Here is a 23,832-nt window from a genome sequence, read left to right on the forward strand (position 1 = left end):
CAGGCCGGCACCCGGGAAGGGGCTGCAGCCGCCCCGGGCCTGGCCTGGCGCAGCAGGGCTCCCCGGGCCCAGCGCACCTGCCGCGGAGGGCAGGGGCTGCACGCCGGCCCTGACGGGGGCAGGCCCCGCGGTCCCCCGCCGCCTCCCGCTCGCCCCCGGCCCTCCCCCGCCGGGCTCAGGTGACACCGGCCCCGGCGGCTCCCCGGGCCGCCGCGGAGCTTCCTGGTTCCCAGAAGGTGCCGGAGCGACTGCAACAGGAACTGAGAGACGGGGGGAGGAGGCGGTGCCGCCGCTCGGCTGCAGTCGCGGCCCGAGCCGGGGGAGCGGAGCAGCCATGGGCCGCCGCCCGCCGCCGCAGCGCTGAGCCGCCCCCGCCGCCGAAGGCAGAGGGGCAGGCGCTGCCCCCTCGCCCCTGCCGGGCGGGGCGCTTCTCCCTGGGGGGCGCTGGAGCAGCCGCCGGGGGCCCGCGATGTGACCATGGACAGCAGGTTCAAGTGAGTGGGGGTGGGCGGCCGGCGAGGGGCCCCGGCGGGGCCGTTGCGGGCGGGGCGGGGCGGGGGCCGCGGCGGGGCTGTCAGGAGCGGCAGGCCGAGCTGAGCTCCGCGGCGGGCAGGCAGCGAGTAGGCCTCGCAGCCGCCCCGGCCTGCCAGGCCCGCCAGGCGGCAGGCAGGGAGGGAGGGAGGGAGGGGAGGAGGAGGAGGAGGAGGAGGAGGGGGAGCCCACCCGGCGGGAGCGTGCGAGGGGCCGGGCGCGCCGCGGCCGCTGAGTGACAGCGGGGCGGGCGGCAGGCAGCGGGGTCGGGAGCGGGCGCTGCGCGCCGGGCCGGGGCGAGGCGGGACCCGCGGCGCGGGGGGAGCGGGGCGCGCACAGCGGCGGGGTGGTGCCCCCCGGCCCGGCCCGGCGCGCAGCCCGCCTAGCCTGGACACTGGTCTCCCGCAGCTGTGGGGCGAACGCGCTCCTGCAACCGCCGCCTCAGCGGGCCACGCCGGGTCAGAGGCGTCGGTGCCGGGGAGCGGCGCCCGGCAGGGCGCGGGGGCGGGCGGAGCGGTGCCTGCTCTCTGTCGGCCTGTGGCCGATGAAAGGGAATCGTGAAATGGTGGCAGCTTGCTCCTGAGGCGCCCACCCGGCGTGTCGGGAGCGCGGCCGCAGCCCGCGGGCCCATCTCCTTGCCTCGGTAGCCAGAGCTCCCTCAGGCCTGGGCAGCACTGCTTCCTGCAGTGACCCTGCCTGCAGCAGCTGGTGGGCTGCTTTGTGACATCAGTCTTTCCAGTAATTCCAACCCTTTTTTCGCCATTGTGGTATGGCAGGTGCAAAAGAGATTTTTAGGTGTTTGGAAGCACTGATATTCAGCCTTGCCCATCAGGAGCGGCTGTCCGGTCTTGCTGGCATTGGAAACCAACAAGATGTTAAACACGGATATCAGGAATTGACAAAAATGTCTATGTAAATACATGATGAATAAGCAGACTGCTACCGGGTAGCTGTAAAGGAAATGAGAGACAGTCTGACAATTCTCAGATTAGTTTGACACATTTTTGACACTTCTAAGCGTAGTGGGATGTGAAGAGTAAACTTAGAAGCATTTTTCTGCAAAAGCAGCTTTAGAATGGTATAGTGAAAGACGGAAGGCAGTGTTACTTCAAAGAGCTTTCTTCATGAGGGTAATTCAGCTAGGAGTTGAGTTAGAAGCCCTCATTCGGTGTTTGTAACACTTTAACTGATTCACATCAAAAACCCAGCATTGTGTGGTCTGGGTTTTAGGAAGAAATGGAAGGGGAAAATGGCCTGAGAGTATAAACCCAGTGCCTGAGCTAGAGTAACGTCATGGGGAAATGTCACTTCTTTTAAAGGAAGGGTTTTTGTGGTTCGCTTTTCTAGGTGGCTCAATGAAGCCAAGCCTTATCAGTTTCATTCTGAACCCGCTCGCCAGCCAGAGGAACAATGGACGGACTTTAATACCAGAGTAAATCTCCAATTTCCTGGATTTAGGCTGTTGTAACTCAGAGCAGAATTTGATCTCCTACACACAGGATCACTATATACAGGATTTTCCCAACTAAACGCTTTAAAATACGATGCAAGGAAAGATTGTGATACGGGCAGGTTATGTCTCCATAACCTAAATTAAACTATAATTGCATATCTCAGTTGATGATGGTGCTGAGGTCAGTGAAAGCAGGCACTGAATCAATTAATTTGTGACAGCTGAAATTTTCCCCAGCTCAGCCTTTGGATTTCATTCAAAACTTTCTTTAAAGAAACAACAGTGTGTTAATTTGCTGCACGCTTTATTTCTAGAAAGCCTTCTAGAAACCTGGAACCAAGTCTTGGATTTTTTTTATTTGCCTAAAACTCCAGCTGACTTCAGTGGGAGTGTTACCCAAGAAGGGAGTTCAAGTGTGAGCCTTTTATGTGGTTAAATAGATAATTGATATGGGTGCAGTTATACCACTTGTTTTTAATATAAATAGCAGTGTGCTTGGTAGGCAGAGAGAGGTGGGTGGTATAGTAATGGCATTTAGAACTGTGTTAATAAATATTTAGTTTGGGATTAGGTTGAGTGTTAATTGCTATTGGCATATGCAGTTCATTATTATCAGGTGTATATTTACTGGGGAGGTGAAAGAGGCATTGGCCATCACACAGAGCTGACCATGATGGCTGCTGCAGATATGGAGGCTCCATCTTCCTGGCTAGCTCGGGATTGCATCCATCCGTAGTTATTGCAGTAATGTTTTTTCACTCACTGAATCATGCCTGAGATTCAGCCTTTAAAGTCAAAGTTGACGATTGATATCTTGTGAAAGGGGAAGCTAAGTGATTCTCAGCTGTGTGGTGGTAATCATATGCATTTAAAGACTAATGGCTAAATTTGTGGAGTTAAAGTGGAAGTCTAATGATGGGCTATTCCTATTAAGTAGAAATAAGACGTAGCTTTAGAAAAGGCTGCCCACGACTCCATTAATATATTTCAGATTGACTGATAAGGATTTTAGTAGCATTTTTTTTCCAACTGTTAGGTGTGGTATGACAGAATGACTTAAAAGCTATTTGATGTATAAGGCAGCGACAGTATCACTTAAATAAATCACAGTTTAGCTTGTTTATCTTCCATATTCTTTTTTTAATGCTGTACAGGGAAATGTGACTTTTTGGTTCTTCCTTAGAACTAATCTGATTTCTAATTTTATTTTAATGAAATTTTAATTTATTTTAATTTTATTCTGTACAAATGGAATGGAAAAGATACAACATGGTAGAAACACTATCTGAAACAAATATATGATTAATCAATTGTGTTTGCTTCTTCTAGGGAAAATCCAGAACGTACCTTTGATTTGGTACTGAAAGTAAAATGCCAAGCATCTGAAAACGAAGGTAATATACCGTGCCTATTGATATTTATTTACAGAAATGAGAGGTGGGAAGAAATAGTTTGTGTCCTGATCTAGTGTCATCTTATGTTTTGAATTGCTATTGGATTGGGATTATATTAGAAAGTGACTATGGTTATTTTATTGCCTTTTAAAATCTATTAATGTGTTAATTCATAGTTGTTGTGGGTTTTTATTGTTATATTTTCATTTTGGCTATTGTAAAAATATTTTTGTTCTGAGAGAAATACTTGCAAAACTTGGACATGAAATGCATCTTCTAAAGTTTTTAAGTCTTAAAATGTTGATTTTTTTGTAGAAGATTTCATTTTAGCAGAACAATTGACTTCTGTCTATCAGTGGAATGTTAATTTTGATCAGTGTGATAGGGAGAAAGTATGTTCTTTTCTGAACAACAGAAAGAGACTTTCTTTCTAGGTCATGTTTGGCAGCTGCTTTGGTTTGATACATGATACAAACAGCAGTGAGTGCTGACTTGAGCTTCTATTAGCCATGAGTTTCACGTCTCTATAAACATGTGGTAAAAGAGATATAGTAGTGCAAGAGTTATCTAAGAGGCTTTTTTCCTCTTGGGTAAAAAGAAGATGGGATTTCCAGTGCTGAAATTAAAGTGACCTTTAGAAAGTCCATGGGGGGAACGTGGTTCCTGTTCCCATCTGAGGTTGTTGGCCTTGTAAAAACACAGGGAGAGAAGAAGTCTTGTTGGGGTTGTGTTGTAGTCATGTTAGTCTGCAACAGCTGTGTCTTAATCACAATTGTAAAAACAATAAACTACATCTTAAAATTGAGTATGTTTCTTATCCTACTGTGCTAATGAATGCTGTTTCCAGAGTTTACTACTCTAACAAGTTATAAGCCTGTAGAAGTTTATAGACCCAAACTATTCCTTTTATTTCATTTCAGCCAACGTTTCTGTTAGTGGTGTCATGGGTATGTGCCTAATATGTTTACAAAAACCATTTTTGTTGAAGCTAAACAATTGTAGTTCTTTAGGTCTTTTCCTGTCAATCCCAACACACTTTTCTGTATCTGTTGTATTGTATGTTACCCATTTTTGATATCTCAAGTTCCTCTGCTGCTTTTTTTTCTTTTTGTTTTTTCTCCTCTTCATAAGATTGTTCATTTAGTTGTGGAATGGCATCTTGGTCCTGGTGCAGTCCTAGGGTAGTCTCACTTTTTTTTTTGACTAGCCAGCGTCCTTCGCTTTATTGCTTGCTTTTTTGATTTGCTGTTGGTACAGTCATGGTTTGGGGAATCAGATGTGCTTTCCTAACTCTCTGATCATTGTTGTGGTTTATATCGTGGCACACTTTACCTTCTGTTCTCTCCCTTTTGCAGTTTTTACCTTAGTAATTTCATAGCTGATATCTGTGAACCCTAGTTAGCTACTTGACTTCTGATCTATTCTTCCTTGCATTGTGCATTTAGTCTCTGCCTCCACCTGACATCCCTTCCTGGAGGCCTGTTCACATCTTGGCTTAGGCCCAGCTACAACCTGTGGATTTCAGTCTCTTTCTGCCTTTCCCTCCTGAGAGCTAGACTGTTGATAATCCTTTCAGGTCTTCATCTTGAAATCTTGAAAAATGTGTGTTTTTTTTCTTCTGTGATCAGAACATGGATCTATATCCTCTTAATTCCTTTTATCTCCCGTTTGACTTCTGATTTTTGTTTTACATCTTTCTGTCTCTGCTGCCATAAGAAGCCACTTCTCGTTACCTGCAGCTCTGTGAATGACCTCCTACACCTGAATTCTGGTTGTAGTCACTTCCCCTGCCTTCCTCGGTAGGTGTTTTGTACTGTTCATCAATTGCCCTCTGTGGAGAGTAGTGTCTTTAAGAAATCTGTGTACCTCCTTGAACTGTGGCCTGAGTTAATGTGGAGACTGTATTTGTGACTGTATTGTAGGTGCATTCTCTGCTCTTCCACTTTTTGCTATCATCCCTTCTACCCCATGTGGGCTCAGTTGCTGTTTGTCCATGGAGTGGCCAAAGGCAGAAAGGACGTCTGATGCTGGTAGCATTGGAGTCTATGGCGTGTGACCGGTAAGGGGTTTAGGGGTGTTTCAGGTAGCCTGGAGGTTGTATTGATTCTTGCATGAGTCTGCAGATCAGCACAAAAATACAGTCCCCTTTTAGCAATCAAATTGTGCTGGCTGAATATTCCAGTTACCATCCTGCTGTACTGGGTGACCCATCTGGGATTCGTTTTAATTTCTTTCATATTATACCTAATTCAGATAACAAACTCACTCCAGTGAGGGCTTGGACATCATATTTACATATGGTATTATGAGCACAGTAATGTATCAAATTAATATATCTGAATGTTAAAGTCATTTAAAGGAAATTCCCAAGGGACAAAAGTGTATTGTCTTCACCGCCACTTTAGAAATGGAGCACAAGGCTTGTCATGCTAAACAGGGAGCTTTCAAGGTTGGTTTATTATAAGGCCTAACAAATTTGACAGTTACCCCGTATTGTAGGTCTTGCCTTTAAATAGATTTTCATGCTAGGATAATCTTTTGAATATATCATACTTGAAAACGTGATCCATTCACCTGTTTCTTTGCTCATGCCTCTTTCTTTCTTATGAAAGAGATTTGTGTTTAAATAGGGGCTTTCTCTCTCGCATCCCATCTGCTCCTTGTACTTGATCCTGAAGCTATGTCAGGGCTGAATTTGTGACATCACTGTCACCAGTGTTGCCGTGGAAATATCACAGCCACAAAATTATGATCTCCCTGCATGAGTGAGCAGCAGGAGAAGCCGACTTAGGAGAGGGGAAGACCTTAATGTGACCCATGTATCTTTAAGCTTTTTCTTTTCAGGCTTTGCTGTAGCGTGCATTCTCCTGCATTTTAATTTCCCTGTGCCAGCATATAACTGTTCTAACAAATAAAAATTAAGGTAGCCCTACTGCATGTGTAGCTATTAATAAGATGATATTTTTACAAGGACACTATATGCCTGCAATGGTGTGACGTGATGAAATTTTGCTGTTAAAATTATTATGCTTTTGGAAAAGTATTTTGAGATAACTTCTTAATTATAGCATAGCTCTCAAGGAATGTTAATTTCTCAGATCTGAAAAAATGTCCTAGAGCTCTTCCAGCTATAAAGGATCATACATACACAAAATGCAGCAAGGTTTATGTGTATTATGAAATTTGTTCTTAAATCATTCCACTAATTATTTCCAACATTGTTTTCTACTCAGTGTAAACACCTAAGAGATTTCATGTAGGTTAATATAAATTTAGCGCTTCATGTATGGTAGGTGGCTTCTGAATTGGTTACAGGCTTAGTTGTGCTAGCATGTCTTTAGTTATAGCTGGATCAAAAATTTGTTTTCCCATTGGGTACCTTTTTTGTGATTTAAGAGTAGCTTGTGTACTTGAATATTTATTTCTTAATATTGTGTTCTCGCCTGAGTAGATAATCTCTTTAGGCTGCTGTCTCTCTTTCTGTTTTAAACTACCGGAGTGTACAATAGCATTGCTGAAATAGTGATCTTTTAACCCTTTTCTCATTTTTGGGGCAGGAGAGAAAAAAGGGTACTCTGTATGTAAATATTCTTACAATTTAGCACTCCATTGAACTAATAGCATGAATTGTACCATTTTTTGCTGTGGCTGACAAGCTTTGTTTATTCTTCACTTGAGTTATGTTTAAAAAAAAAAATCTGCTATTTATTAGAGGGGTTTAGTGCCCACTCTTAGCACAAAACAGGATATGGTTCCCTCAACAATTTAGAATATATTACTTACTGTATTTTCAGAGTAAATTATGCTTTTGATATTATACTACACCTAGGACTTTACCTTGAAAGTTGCATTTCAGCTGTATTTAATTAGACAGTTGAGGCATATATTCCAAAGAGGAGAAAAAAACCTTTAGGACCAAAATCAGATTGTAGCCCATGTCATAACTTCCAGTCCTTTCCAGCATGGTAAGCATCAATTAACATGGTATGTTGAAACATAGTAACTAGTTAGTGTGACAACTCTTTCTTGGTAAAATTCATAACCTGATTCTTGCAAAACTTTGAGATTAATTAATTTCTGTTCACCAGAGTTTGCTAAGTGACTGGGAGATGAGTGCTAAGCTATTCTAGCAGCCCAATATTTGTTAATTGTGATATGTAAATTGTAATATGGCTTGCAGTATCAGTAGCACCTTAGAGCAAAAGGTTTTACATTGCGTCCCAGGCAGTTGCAGATTTCCGTTATTCTTTCCCATGTCACTCCTTAATGAACAAGCAAACAAAAGAAATATCAAAAATGTGTGCCCGTTTTAACATAATCAGCTGGCCTTTTGTATTAAATTTTCACTTACAGATGCAGAGGACAACTTGATAACAGATATTATCAAAACTGTTGTGTTATTTTAAAGATGAGCATTGCTCTTTAGCTTTAGGGTAAAAAGATGGAAGTTTTTTGCGCTTCAGGCTGAATCACCCTTTCAAGGTATCAGGAGTAATGCAGTGTTACAGTTGTCCTGAGTGCATAGTCTTACATGACACTATTGGTTCAAGATTGTATGACAGCTGCACCTATAGCAACTTTACTCTTCTCCTGGCACTCTCTTGTCTCTTGAAAGCTATACTGCACCTGGCGCTGTAAGATATACTTGAGCCTCAGAATTGGCTAACCAAAGCAGTCTGCAGCTTTTTTTCTTTTTTTTCCTTTTTCTTTTTTCTGTCCAGGTCCTTCCATCATGAAAAGTGAACTGAATTTCTGGAAGGCTGATAGGCTGATGTTTCTGACCTCTTCCACAGGACACATCCAAAATAATAGTGCCAGTGTAATCTTTGTGAAGAGTGTGTGTTTATCTACGTATCTATGCATACATGTACAAACATGTACAGTATGCGCATGCACACATATATGTCTGAACTTTAGATTTTGGTTAAATGTGCAAAGATAAAGTTGGTAAATTAACTCGTTCTATAAACTGTATGTCCTATATTGATTTTATTAAAACTGGATTGCAGAGGCCAAACAGAAGAAGCAATGCAAATATAGCAGCTAGCAGTAGAATGGCAATGTGCAACAACTTCTGTGCACATAAGATCTTCAGCATTTCTGTCCACGGTTTCTCAAGAAGAAGGTGACTCAGACTGGTTTCAGTTTGTGTGGCTGAGAGCGTGCTGTTTGCTACACCTTCATTTTCTTTGATAATAGCACGTATGAAAAGCAACAAAAAGGCTCCACGGAGTGTGCAGGTAGATCCAGGAAATTCAACCTCTGCATGTCATGGTTTGGGTCTAGGACTGCTTTAGTCCTGACTGTTCAAGTTTTACTTGAAAACTACTTTGAAATAGCAGTTTATTTTCTGTTCAAGCAAAGAACAGTTGTTTGAACAAGGCTTGAAATTTGATTGCTTTGTCTCTTTCCTCTTTAAATGCTGGGAAGCCTTCTATACCTCTAGGGCTAGATACGTGATTTTCAGAGGTGTTTAATAGGTTGTGTTGAATTGCATGAATAACTCCTGTAGTTCACCTTGCCTGTGCCAGAATGATAATAAATCTTAGTGATGCATGATGTCTAAATTATTTTTCTTTAAAGAGTTGTTTTTTCATTAAATTTTCAAGGAAAAGCCATGAAAACCAGTTTAGTCATGTATTGGTGGAGTTAAGAACTATATGAATTAAGTCCAGGAATTAGGCCAGAAATGCAAATTTCTTTGTATGAGGTTTGACTGTGGTCTGTAAGGTACTAAGAAGATACGTAGCTCCAGGAAGGTCCCAATTCTGAAAAAAAGTTTAATGCAGGTGGTAGTTCTGTCCATGGGTAACCTGTCTAGCTTTGGTAGGGTTTTGATTAAGAGTCTTCCAAAGCTGCTTTCAGGATTGTGGTCAGAGCAAGCTCTATTTTTCTTCTTTTTTGTTTCTTCACTGTGGAGAGCTGTTTATTAACCACAGACTCTAAGCCTGTGGGTGTAACGTGCTGATCAGATAACTCTTTTCCTCTGCTGTACTTTTTTTTTTTGCAGAGCATCACTTGAACCTGATTAAAAAGATAATTCTATCAGTGTAATACATGAAGAAGTCTGCAGGATTTTTTTTTTTTAAGAGCACTTAAAACTTTTGATATAATCTTTATATACTGCCAACTTTTTTCACTGTTGGGTTTAACTGGAAGGATACTAAATAAGTACTGGCCTACAGAAAGTTAGGTTTCTCTAACTTTTTAAAGCACACTGTGTCCTTCAGGTGACTATGAAGAGCAACTATATATTGCTATGAACTAGGTAAACTTGTAAAAAAGGTTCACTTGTTTGTAGATTTTTTTAGTCTCAAATATTGTGTTACCATAGTAGAATTTATTTTATACCAATAAAAAGTTAAAGATGCTTTTTCAGTTTGTGCAATGCCATTTCAGAACATGGGCTATCTGATTATAGTCTTAGATGCAGTTTTTGTATATAAAAAATAAAGCTTTCTTTCCATACTCCTCTGAAGTTTCATTAAGCTTAAAAACCCCCGTCCCCAACTCATTAATTCATATGTTGTTAGTTAGGCTGGTGCTACTTCCCCGTAACAGATTCTTGGTTTTCCTGTTGAAATTTTCAAATGGTGATACCTAAAAAGCTTGAGGAGGACATTTAATCTAGCCTGGTTTCTCTACAGGATTATCAATTGATTAGGAGCAGAATATTTCACAGTCCTTTGTTGAGGAGTATGTAAATGTTTTGAGGGCAGAAGCAGGTAGTGCCTGAGATTGTGCATCGCTTTTGTCCTTTTTGACAAAGGCAAGGAATATAAGCCAGAGTTTGTCTGAAGCTCTCTCATGTGCGAGCACCAAGCATACCTGCAAGTCCTTCATAAATTATAATCTTTTGTATAACTTTAAACCCTCCAGTTGTATCTAAATGAATGTTTTCATTATATTCAAATTTCTTTCATTTAATTGGAAAGCTCCTCAGGGTATGAACAATGTCTTCTGTGTGTTTGGACTGTCACTAGCAAAGAGTGGGTGTTGGAGAATTATGAACAACAAACACAATTAAGGCAACTATGATTTTGCATCTAAGATAAAGATTGGCATTTTGATGCTTTTTACCTTTTCCTTTCATTCTCCAGAGACTGAGAACTGGAGGGTAGTCACTCCGGCTTTCAGCTTCTCTTCACAGATGCAAAAATGTGGAGGAAAATGTTGCTGCTTTTCAGTGCCTCATTTCCTACAGATTTTTTTTTTTCACCAACCTACAGAGATTCTTGGATGTATGTGTAATTTGGAGGTTGGTGCAGATATGCGTGTGTAGGAGGGGGAAGGGTAAGAGCTGCTGGAGAAACAGGTCAAGAAAGCCCTTTCTCCTATCTCCCCTGCATTCTTCACCAGGGAGAAGAGACCTCGGTGGGGAGGGATGACCCTACTCCCCAGCAGCCAGTGGACAGTCCTGGGAGGAGGGGCAGGCTCTGCTCTAGTCCAGAGATTCCAGCTGTAGTAATGTGGGGGCAGGTGCTGTGGTATCAGTGCTGGTAGAGATGAATTATTCCCCTGCAGGCATTTGCCCGACTGTGTCATTTTTTCATGTAGTACCATATGCTGCTTTCAGCAGTGTGATCGGGTTTTGGGCAGTGAAATGAAAAGGGAAGAACTTGATGAGTTAACTAATACAAATATTAACTTGTAAAAATAATTTTGTATAAATTCAGTAGAACGAATATACTAGTATTAATACAAATAAATTAAGCCAAAGACAGCAACCTGTATCATGTAATGTAGTCAATCAGTATGAAAGTTGACATTCTTGTGCTTTTTTTCAAATTTAATTTTAGTTTCATTTTAGTACTTAACTATTTGAGATGGCTGCCTGGGGGATAGTTTGTGGGCTTTTAAATTGTTTGCATTCAGAAGTGCTAAGAGTTTGCATATTTTTCTAAGCTAATGTCAGCATGCTCCTGCCCTCCTACACACTGAACAGTCCATCTTACATAGAGGTTTATCATTCTTTAAGGAGATATGTTATGCTGCTAGCTGTCTTCATATATAGTTTAATGGCTTGTCTTTTATGTACGGAGGATTTAAAATCTGCTTAAAAAGCTTTGAAAACTGGTTAAACTTTCAAGGTTTAAAATGCTTTTTGCAAAGCCATAAGATGCTTCTCTCTCTAGCACTGACTTGAAGAGGCTGAAGTGTAGGGTTTCCTGTCTGGTTCACAGAAAAAGTCTTTTTAATTATTTTTTTTTTTTGCCACTGGTGATAGTATCTGGGGATGCAGATACATGTAGATGCATGTGCTTATCATATGACTGTTGGGATAGATACTTCTGTTTGTAAATAAAATATAACAGGATCAGGGCTACAAGGGGAAGACTTATGTAACTGTTCATGAAGGGCTTAAAAACCCCTGAAGCCAAAATAAGTTTTCCCAGTAAAGTGCTACTGTTATTCCTTAAAATAATTTTGTGTAATAAGAGCAATTTGAGCATAGCACCGCTCTGCAACTAATGTGTTAAGAATCTGTATTTTTTGTGGTAGGCTGACGTGTGATAACTCCATGATCCAGGTAAAAAAGTGATATTTACAGGCACATAGTTAGGATGGAAGATTCTATGTGACTGACAGATAAAGTACTAAAATGCTGAAAATATTAACTACTTATATTTGCTTTTGACATTTTTCCATGTATCTTGGAACTGCAGCCCTGTGTTTAGAACTGAATAATTTGGGTCAACAAACACTTCTTATATTTTGTGATTCTGGTTTAGGAGAAAAGATTAAAACTTAATACTGAACTCTATATGGAAAAGAGAAGAGAAAAAGCAGAAGTGATGAGAGAGAAAAAAGGCCTGAACAAGATTTTGGGTGTGGTATTTGTGCTTCCTGAGCTGGGAAAGCCAAGGCAGCAGTTTACAGTCATACTTTCTTCCTTTGTAAAATTCTTAATCCTCGTTTGGAAGGTACTGTCCAAGTATTAAATCCTTAATTAGAAATAAGGCTTGAACAATGCCCTTAGATTACATTTCCTAGAGTTTGAATCTGGATCTGGTTTCCCTACACATTTGAGTGGGTATTCAGATGTAGATTAAAACCTAGCTAAAATTACAAACTTGTGTCTGAAAATAGCATATTAGTTAGGGTTTCTGTGTTTACTTTAGGACATACTTTACAAACTTTCTTAGTTAATGCCAAGTTTTAATCATCATAGAGGCATAATCATCATAACCAAGGTATTTTGCCATAGCTGGTTTACCATTGCATTTTTCCTTAAACTCAGAATGGGAAAGAGTGACACAAAGAATGATTAATACTTCTGCTTACCTTCTAATAGAGAACAAGAAATTCCTATTCATCTGACTTTAGATGCTATTCACATCAAGGGTTTTATTTGTTGTACCAGTTGAACCTGTTTTAGAACACATCCAAATATTGTAAAGTTATGGTGTCATTGTGCAGACAGAGTCAAATGTTTGCTTTTGGGAGGAGGCAGTTCTTTTGCTCTGTTACAGGACAAGCTAAATGCAAAAATCTGCTGTCTTTGTATTTAAATACTGGATGCTATATGTTGAATTTAACTTAATTGTGTTGCAAGAGTTGCACTTGACACAGAAGCCGTGCTGATAATGGTTATAAGGCACAGCATCATTTCCCTCAGAAGTTGCAAAGAAAAGCTTAACATTTTAAGGCAGTTGTTTCCAGGAATGGAGTTGCATTATTGAAGAAAATATGATAATTTTTATATCCTCAGCTTAAGATGCAATATAAAAAAGCAAATGTAAAAGAGTGTTTTGTGTTACAGTGAATGTGTTTATGTTCTGTTTAAATGCAAACTAAGAAAAAGTAGCAGCACAGAGCTAAAAGACAAGGATTGTGTGACAGTTGTGAACTTACCTGGAGGTCTGTAATGAGTTTGATACAATGGAGTGAAACCACTGTGCCTTTAGTGACAAGAGGGAAACAGTTATTGTAACTGAGTCTTGCTAGGAAGAGCTGATCGTTCACGCGTCCTCTTCCTATCCTTTGGAGGTCATTTGGCTCCGAAACTGTGTGTGTTTGCTGTTTGTTTGTGTTTTACTTCAAATAGCTAGCGCCGCTAAAAGCAGCATGTGAGGTAAGCATCCGTCCTGCTTCTGGTGGCACCTGGCAGGCTTGATCTGTGGGTATGCTCGCTGTTCAGCTGGTGGGGCTGCTTCTGGAGCCGACAGGAAATGTTTTTCATGCAGGTCAGATAAGGAGGAACAGGTGGGATTTTCATGCCACGCAATGTAGCATAGGCTGTTTCACCTCTGAACATTAATTTCAAATTTTTTGGGTTAGTTAAAATAAACGTAGGGTTTGTTAAAATAAATGTGTTGCCAGTTCAGGAGAATGAAAAAAGACTAGAGATGCACTTACTTTCTCCTGCCATCTTCCTGATGGCTTTTGGGCTTCTAGGGTACTCTGAGTGTTGCAGTTGTGTCAGGGTTATGTTAAACTCTTGTCCTTTTTTTGAGGAAATGGGTTCAACAACTTCGCTGGTGCCTTCCAGTTTTCTGTTCACATAGTAAAACTTAGTTATTAGGAAAAAAACAAATACTCAACGTTAGATCCCTGTCACCCATGGTCACTTCAAGGCATTGCACATTTGGAGATAGATTAAATTTTCATTTTGTGTAAACAAAATTCTTTGTAAAGAGCACAATTATGCTAGATTGGTATCATGCAGTAATTCATAGAACTGAATGTAGTTAACGGTATCGTGACACAACATGGGAAATTCTGAAAAACTTTGTGTCCAGGAAAAAGTTTTGCTGGTATTCATATTCTAGGTATCTTTTCCCTGCTAAGAATATTGCCAGATAAAGGACTTGGTTCCCTAGTGGCAGATGAATTGCTTGCTGCTTTAGCTGTAACTAATGAACTTTTCCTGTCATGTCACAGGTAGCTGTCATGACAGTGGTTGTGTGTCAGGACAGGTAAAGTTTTCTGACACTGGAAACTGAGTTAGGTGAGGTTCTGAGCATTCAGTTGCAGTTTCAATCAGGCATTTTTAATTGGTGCATCTGAGTAAACCCATTTTAGTTTCTGAGAATGGGCGCATCCCATGCAATGTAAGTGCATGTTTACGTCTGCTTTTACTTGGGGTCAGAGCCCTGTAGCATCTTGCAAGGTCTAGTCTAAAAACGCTTATACAAGTGTCAGCCAGGGAAAAAAAGTCAGATCAAACTAGCATGTGTAATTAATACATAAGCAATTGAAAATGAGAATTCTCTTTCTCAGTCTTGATATAATATGTTGTATTTTACATAGAATAATTTGAAATGTATTCTTTTGCATTCTGGTTGTGATGTTAGAAATCAGTGCTATGAAACTGCATGACAAAAAAAAAATGCTTGAGATAAACACCTCTAAAGTGCCTGGTTGAAAACATTTTTCCCTGGCAATAAACACCATAATAAATTAACACTTGCCTTAAATTCTCTGGCAACTAGTGATGGTGACTATCTTCTTTTTAAATAAAAAATTTTGTGTGACAGTGCTGGACACTAACAGATCTAGCAAACTGCTTTGTTGTTGAGAATACTTGTCAGGCCTCGCAATCCTTGGAGGAAACTTGCATTATGTTTTCAACACTGAACAAAACAGAAATCTTTTCAGATCCTACTATTGGGGAAAATGATGAAGGAAAGGATAAACCAGATCAAACAACAATAAAAATAAACTACCAGAACTTTTAGTGGAAGTGAAATAGGGTGAAGGTTGGAAATAGAAAGGTTGGTGAATCGGTGTTGGCTATGGACAGCAGACCTCCTGAAGCCAGTAAATCCATGAGGATGGGCAAAGCCCAAGCGCTTGCTCTGTTAGTGGCTGGGGAACACAAACTTGATCTGCTCGTATATGATCTGCTTTGTGCATTTTAAATAGATGAGAAAGATCTGAAACTGCAGCATGCTTTGAAGCTCTGGAAAGAGGAAAAAGTACTTTGCTTGCAGCCCTAAATTACTTCAGTTCAATCTGTAGGCTTGCCTGACTCTCCTAACATGGGACTGAAGGTTACTCAGCTGTGAAACACTGCTTTTCTCTGCATTTCCCAGAAAACTTCTTGGTAACAGCATTTGCTCTCACAGAATGCATCTGTATGGCTTCTCTTACCCAGGTGTGTTTGTTGGTGGTGCTTTGTATGATTGCTTGACTCTTGTAAACTGAAAAATGCTCTGTGTGGTAATCTGTGTGAAAATGAAGATACCTCGTTAAGACGTCCTCTGCAAAAGGAGTACCCAGTAGAAATTTTGTCTTTCTGCTGAACAGTGGCTGTACTTCATATGCTGTCCAAGCTTTAAAATGCTCAATAGTCCATCTAAAGGGAGACAAATATTCAGAATAAAAATTTGGCTGTGTTATGCAGTCACTTCAGTAAGTTGTGGCCTGGGGTTGCAGAATGATCTGTTCATTAACAGTTAACATCATCATTAATGACTATAGTGAAAGAGAGTCTGAAATGAATTCAACTTAGGACAGTTGCGGAGGTGCTCATAATGGTTGTATTGTAACATGGATTTAGAGTCAATCTGTGTAAAGTAAATATATACCCTTAGTATATGCAGTTCTTCGGGATTCCTGCTGGGAACATAACTGGGCTGTGTATGGAGCCAAATCAGAATTGCTCACATTGTGTCTTAAAAACATAATGGGGTTTTATAAGCTGGTAAAAGTGCATTGTTTGCTTTGTGTCTCATCATGTACACTCCTCATATCTTAATATAAACAGAGAAACTTGATACTGACATATGCTACTAGAGTACTTCTGCTACTGGAGTTCTGCTCCTGTGTATTTTAACACTAGAAATTATTCATCTAAGCATGACCACTATATTTTAATTGTCAGCACATCTTGAAATATTCATCTTTCAGTGGGCAAGACAAAAAGTTTTGCTAGGACAGAAAGTGCCAGAACAGCATAAACAATAGTTGCAAATAAAGTGGTGTTTCAAAGTGCTTTGTATGCAATGAGACCAAAGGGATTTTGGTATTTCTTTTGGGTTTTTTTAGACCTGTATTTAGTTAATGTTGCTTTGGATATGTAGAACAGTATATACTACTTAGCATAGCAGCTAATATAGTAGCTTTGTGCTTGTGGGTCAGAACACAATGCAAATCATTAAACAGATACAAATTTCCTAATCCGAGATAAATGGTGAAACAGTTAAGTATTACAGAAAGTGGCTTTCTATTGATTGATGTTCCAGAACCTCAATTTTTTCTTGTTAAGTCCCAGCAGTATATATTAAATTAATCTGTTTCAAGGGAATATTAGAAGTCATGCCGTATATGTAAAACAAAAAGAAATGATAGTGTATGCTGGGTGTTACCCTAAATTAATATTCCTGAGACAGAGCAATACTGATCTATTACAAGAACATGATACATTTTAGAAACCAAAGAAACCACATTTGAAATATAAATAAATAGTTCTAAAGTTTTAATTACCCCATCATATTCATACTTTGTTCACCAACATTTCTGGAGGATTTTTTTTAACTGTAAGGTGTATCAGCTAGACATACTGGAATGTTGTGAGTATTGCGAATATGCAGGGTTAGGCAGAGAGCCAGATTTTATTCTCGGATTTACTTTGAACACCAATGGTTGGGAAAGATGAATTTGAAATCAATGTTTTCAACTTCATTAGGTTAATCTTAAGAGAATGTGTACTATATAACAGCAATGGAAAATGGTGGTTTGTTGGGATATGCTAATTGACTCCTCAAATCTGAAATTCTCAGACATTATAATATAGTTTTTAATTATATTCAAATAAAATATATGAGCAGTGAAACAAGAATGCTCTTTCATATGTAGCTGTGTTAGAAGTTATGGGCATTGATAGAATGCACAGGTGTGTGGATAAAATCTGCTTTATGTATGAACTGCAGTCCTCCCCTCTAGAAATTCCTGTGCCCAGAAAACTGATCACATACACCAAAGATATGGTGGTACAGACCACAGTATCATAGAGAGTAGCAACCAAGTCTGGTTTTGAATGGTAGTAAGTCAACAAAGAAAAAGCATTTTATAAACAATAGATGAAATATCTTCCTAACTTGTGGCTAGATGTCTCAGTAGTTATTAATAGGATACAAAATCTTTCAGCTCTGGAATATGTTACAGAGCTAGCTCTGGTTTTTTTCTTTTTTTTTTTTTTTCTTTTGAGTGTCCTGTTATTGTCCATGTTTTCTCCTTTGCATGCGTGAGGTCTGTGTTTTCATTTGATTTAGCAGCACTAAGGGAAAAGGATGAAAACAACCCCAACATTGTAAGGGCCAAACATAATCCTAGATTCATTTTGGACTTTGCTGTTGTTGAGCTTCAGCCAAACTGGGGAAAAAAAAATGGTTGCACAAAGGTAAAACACATACTGTGTGTTAGTAGGAAGTGCAAGCACCAGTCACCCCCAAAGGGGAGTGAAGAAAGCCAGGATCACATCACTGAAGGCCCGAGTGATGCATTACTGTGGGCCACATCAATGAGCTTTACTGCTAATAAGCATCCATTAGGCAAGTTTTGCAAAAAAAAGCCAAGTCTTTGAATAGCATTTTCCAGGAAATAGACGCTTCAAGTTTGAAATGAATGACTAATACCGAGTGCAGTGCATTTCTTGGTAGTAGTTTTCTGGCGCTAGTAATAAATGTTACTGTCTTCTGTTCTATAGCCTGTCTTTCCATGGGCAGCTAGGAGAAAGCAAAAGCTGTCTTAGTTACTGCATGGCTGCACAGAAATTGTGTTGGTGTAACTGAAGTAATAGTGAGGGGATGAGCACTCCTGAAACTGCCATGAAGAAAATGCAATATATATGCTGGTTCTCATTGCTGGAAAACAAGATATAAGTGCATTATAGAGAATGTACATAATTTTCCGAAATGTTAGCTTTTCCTGTCCCTGAAGTAAATATTTTTTTGAAATATCATTCTTATAATATCAGAAAATGACCTAAGTTTGTTTGGTTTTGTTCATTGGTGACTAAAACCTTAATTAGCAATGTATTTGGCTGTAGTTAAAGCACCTCTTATGAGCTCCCCTTCAAGCAGGAGCCAGTGGGGGTGAAGTCTATGGTTAAGCAACACTTTCACCTCAAATAATCTGAGTTTGGTGGGTAAGACAGTGGAGAAAATTTACTGTATAACCTTTTAAACATATTTAAGCAGCAGACAATCTTTAAAAAAAAAAAAAGCCAAAAAATCCCCCCTCTTTATAAGCTATTGTATCATGAAATATGAGGGGACTGTGATTGTGACCTCCTTGAAGTGCTGTAATACCTACTATTGAAAAGATTAAACAAGACAATGTATTGTTATTACCTTTGCACCACAACAGCACTTCAGCTGCATATCTGTGTGAAAGTTATAACTTCCTGCTGACCTGTAACTTCAAAAAGAAAATTGTTCTAGGCTTTATTCAAGTAGGAAATTTACCAAAAGCTTCATTAAAACATTGTTAATGTTGCCTGATGCAACAACACGTTTACAAGATACTGTTTCAAGATACTCATAATCCAGGGAAATCAGTAAATTAATAGGTAAAAACTACATGCCAATTTACCCATAGCTCATCAGACATATCCTTAGTTACTTACTGCCTTGTCAGTCTTCAAGGAATAGCAGTTGTGAGAATGGTACCCAGTCTGCTTTCTGTTTTTACCATTAGGGGCTTGGATGCCTTGCCAAGCAAGAGGTGTGATTTGGCACCTCTTTCTTTTGATCACCTTTGTGACAGGGGAAGCTGAAAGGACTCCTGTCACCTCATACTACAGTCTCAGTGTTGCTTTGCTTCTCTAAACTTGTCCTGTGTAAGAAAGCTGGCCAAGCAAAACTAGTAGGTTTCTGTGTCTGTTTATGGATGATTAGCTCCCCATGGCATACGGAGAGCAGCTAGGAAGCATGGGAAGAAAATCCAATGAGCAATGACTGATTTGAGAGAGGGAGCAGATTAGGATTGCGCTGGTGTGGAGCATCACTCTTCATGTCCTTGTTTTTAGAGGGGAGAATATTGCTGAACTCTCTGTTCTCAAAGAGTTCAAGGTACCACACAGATGCATTACATCTAAGATAACAGAATTTATTTGATTATTTCTTTTTATTCAGGAAAAGCTAGGTTAATGTGTGGGGAGTAGTGAAGTAGACTGTGAGGTCTTGTTAGTTCAGGCTGAAACTTTTGCCACATTTGTAATGTGTTTGTAGCATTTCAGAGCATCTGGTAATTACTTCTGTTAATACCAGATCAGTATTGCTTTCTATGTAAAACACAGGATTTAAAAATAGATCAATATTTTAAAGAACTATAAAAATGGATAAGTCTGCTATGCTTTCTTTTTGTTATCAGAGCCTTCCTGTATATTTAGCAAAGAAATAACAAACACTAAAGTGCAGGTTTTTTTAAAACTGCTGTAGAGTTTCATTCCAAAAGCGAAACAAATAAGCGATGTATTCACTTACTCTTTATTAGAACCTTTTTTTTGGGGAAAAAATGAACAGTTTGTAGTCAGAATTTTCTTAAGTAGCTTTCAGATATTAATGTAGGATTATATTCAGTAACCTTTTTCTTTTTAAATTTAGCTGCAGGGCTTTGTGGTACTTGAAATGACTCATGCATTGTACCATGGCATAAAAACTTATCGCTTTGTACGTGTAGAACTATAACTCCTATTTTTTGAAGTAGCTTTAGTAACTGTCTAATTGAGATTAAAGTGATTAAAGAGCCCAAAAGCAATGGTAGATGAGAAATTATTAGTGTATCTGTCAGTGTTATGGGTTTTAGATGTACATTTGTGTGTTGTTTACTTTCTTACATGTGGTGCTTCTAGGATGGTGCATATTGCATAATTGTTTAGATGTTAATTTGATTATATGCTTGTAGGTCAGGAATTAAAAACAATTTAAGTAATTTTGTCCCTTAAGTATAAGAACAAGATGGTAAACAATAGCATATAGATGAAGAAGAGGACAAAGTAGGTCAACCAAGTCATCTGTGCAGGGTGATTCTTAAATACGTTTAGTGTGTTTGGTTTATAACTGTCTATAAAATGAATTTTTCAAAGCACATCAGAAATGAGATTTCAGTATCTTTGGTTTGTTCCTCATTTTGCTATCTTCTCATTTTTGGTTTTAATTTTGGCTGTTAAGTGTATGTGGGAGGAAGTTGTGACTGAGGCTTTTTGTAAAGGAGATGCTCTCTAATTTGAAGAACAACAGAGATGTGTTCTTAAATTAGACTTCTGTGTTTGAAAATTTATCTTTCAGCAGTTCTGTGCAAAAGAAAGATGTTGCTACTCATCGACAGGACAAGTAAAGATTCTGTTTTTTTTTCATTGCAGATGAGTTATCTGTGAATTCCTTGTTGTTTAATCCATAGATGATCTCTGTGTGAAGGCATGTGTCCCCTTTCGCATAACTGTTAAAACACTGGTTAATAAAACCAGCTGAAGCTAGCCACAGCAGCTGTTGCAGTTCAGTGCTTTGGTGATACTGGCCAGCATGACCTGAATCTGGCTGAATTATCCAGAAAATTTCTTCTGAGATGTGCTAAACTCTGCTTTCCAGATCTGGCATCTTAAAATAGGTCTGATGTTGCTGCAAGGAGCTCAGGCAGCCTTGTTTTCAAAAACTGCGCACTGCTTGGAACAAAACACCTGAACCCCCGGTCTAAAATACAAATCCTTTCCTGCTCTGGATGCAACTTCTTTCCTGTGTGGATCCAAAACTAAACTGTTACACATTTCTAGTGGTCTCCAAAAGTGTCAGCCCCCGCTTTTGCCTGCGTGAAAACTTCTCTGTCCTTCCTCAGTGCGGATGGAAGGGGATGGGCCTGACTGAAAGGGTTTGGAGGGCTGCCCCCTGGGACCTGCTCCTTGTGGTCACATTCCTGGTGCGACTCCATTCTTGTATTTCTAACTGAAAGAAAAATGGAAAATGTGTCAAAATACAGATTCTAGCCTTCGAGGCAGAGAAGAAAAACTGGGAGCAGGCTTTGCAGGAGTTAATTCCCCCACCCATGTGCGGCAGCTGGTGGTGGCAGGAGTGGGTGCTGCATGCCTTGTGTCACTGCCCAAGCCCACCTTGGTCTGTGCCAGCTTCCTTTCTCTGGCGTGCATACCCGTGGTCACCTGCTTAGGTCTGGAAGTTGGTTAAAGCTGTCATTTTTTTCTCGTGGCCAACAGTGGGCCTGTCTTGTGCAAGCACGCTTGGTTTTGAGCCCCCTTTATACCCTTGGCCTCCCCAGCTTCCTGGGGCAGTCCTATCTGTGTCTGCGTTAGAGTTTGTGAGCCGAGTTTCCTTCTGTTTGTTTTAAACCTGCTACTGTTGATTCATTTGGATTATATGTGTTGTATTACAAGAAATAGGGAGGAATAATTTCCTTTTCATCCTCACTTGTGCCATGGGTGATCTTTTGTCCCCCCACAGCTGGCTCTCTAACCTGAAGAGTGTAATTTGTTGAGCCTGACCATGAGTAGGTGCTTTTCCATACCTATGATATATCCTTTTGTATTCTTCTCTCAATATTTCTTGGTTTTTGGGGAGAGGGTGGTCATAACTGCCTGAAATATCACAGGTGTCATGGATTTCTATAGCAGCAGAGCGATGATTCACAATTTTTTTCTTCCCTCGTGCTTGGAAGCAAGTGTTTCATCACTTTTACCAATGGTGGAGAATCTGCTGTTTATCGTTACTGCTCTTTCTCATAACAAGATTATAAATATATAGAGTTGTAAAAACAAATATCACCACCCCCAAAACAAAACTTTGAGTTCTGTGTCTGTTTCCAAAGCTTCAAATCAGTAGGTCATCTGATCTCATGCAGTTTTTCAGAGTATTTTTTTTCTCTTTGGTATGATGCTATGGTGCTAAACATGGGGTCAGAGAAGAGAATATAAAAATGGCCCAAAATGTATTTTCAGTATAAGAAGAAGAATCTTGGATTTTACTTCTAGCCATAGGGAGAATTTCAAAGTGTTCCAATTTTTAAATCTCCCATGTTAGTATTTTTTTTTTTTTTCCTCTCAGTAGCCTGGTTTAGAACTAAAAAGAGTAATGGATTGTAAGAAAATAAATCTCTTTCTATTAGCACACTCTTGGGTTAATGCTCTGGATTTGTTCCTTCTCAGATGTTTTGTCTATCTAAAATCAGTTTGCATATATCCTCTCAGACCGGCCTACATATGTGTGAAAATGTGCATCTTGTTGAATCACACTCACAGTGAATATCTGTAAACAAGCAAGGGCTTTGATACCACGAGCAGGGTTATAGTATTAGATCCTCTGTTGGTGTTCTTTTGTGGCAGCTACATTGTTTTGGGAAGCTGAGGTTCCTGTGTAGCGCTACTCAGTTTCAGACAAAAATGGTTATTCTGTGGTTTTGAATTTAATGCCCTTAAGTTCCTATTTGAGAAATCCCTCTTGTAGTTACTGATTTGGCCAACCTATTTAAAAGTAAATTGAATGTTGATTTATCAAGTTGAGCACCCATTGCTATCTTGCACTGAGAAGACCTTGTCTGCAGAGAAGGCAGAGTGCAGTGGACATGGGGCAGAAAGCATATCCAGTCTGTGGTGTAGAAGGCAACCATTTTCCTTTCCAATTTAATTATACTAAATGCCTCTTTATTACTATTTCTTTGTATCACTTCTGGAGATCAGTGATAATATGGTGGGATTTATGTATGATAACTCCAAGTAAAAGTAGTTCAGTACAACCTCGAGGGTGTTTGTGCTGTTGCTGTAGTGCAGCAGGCATTGCTGCCGGTGACTGTAGCGTGCAATACAAGTCTCCTTGGTAAGTGGTCCGGTGGTCAGTCCTAGGAAAGATCACGGAGACTAAAACGCATCAGAGGTTGACTTAAGTATTTTTATAGCTGAAATTATCAACATCTAGCAGTCTCTAGGTATGACAGCAGCTATCATGTGTGGGATATTTTTTTTAAAGGGCATTACAAGGAACTTTAAAATACGTGGGCTTCCTAAGCATGACTGTCCTGTGTGGCAGAGGGAGATGATGGCATGTGCCTGATGTCTGATGCTCCATGAAGACAGAGAAGGCTGTCTCCGCTTTTCTGCTGCCTTTGCAAATCCAACCTTTTCTACCTGTTGAGACAACTGAGGTTGCTGTTATTCCCATCCTGGGGCGTTGCAGTTATGGTAGCGTTTGTTTCCAGGCTCTCAAGTCCTGTTGCTTTCCACATACTGCTGCTGTGACCAGGCCCTGTGGGGTAGCTGGTAAGGGATAAATGTGGGTGTTTTTTTTGTTTGTTTTTCCTGTTATGACAAGGGTGATTTCACACTTTCTTGTTTCTTCACAAAACACACTTTAAAAAACAAACAAAAAACCCCCCCAAAACAAGCAAACACCCTAACGTTCCCCCAGTCAAGCAACCTATGCCAAACAGCAATCTGTTTGCCTCTTATTTTGAGACACTCTGGCTCTCTTTTCAAAGCAGATTGGTGAAATTGGTGAGAGAGATGCA

At 40.1% G+C, this 23,832-nt stretch overlaps 1 protein-coding gene across 1 annotated transcript in view; it reads left to right on the forward strand.

The window, feature by feature from the left end:
- Positions 1 to 222: 222 nt before the first annotated feature.
- The window catches only part of DENND1B (DENN domain containing 1B), a 170,212-nt gene continuing 146,602 nt past the window's right edge, over positions 223 to 23,832 (forward strand). The window contains exons 1-2 of the mRNA XM_072867433.1: positions 223 to 494; positions 3,314 to 3,378. Of these exons, the coding sequence (XP_072723534.1) occupies positions 478 to 494; positions 3,314 to 3,378 (82 nt within the window). The 5' untranslated portion in view covers positions 223 to 477. The remainder of the gene's footprint in view (positions 495 to 3,313; positions 3,379 to 23,832) is intronic.

The sequence above is a fragment of the Ciconia boyciana genome, chromosome 7, assembly GCF_034638445.1.
Source record: "Ciconia boyciana chromosome 7, ASM3463844v1, whole genome shotgun sequence".
In the NCBI taxonomy this organism is placed as follows: Eukaryota; Metazoa; Chordata; class Aves; order Ciconiiformes; family Ciconiidae; genus Ciconia; species Ciconia boyciana.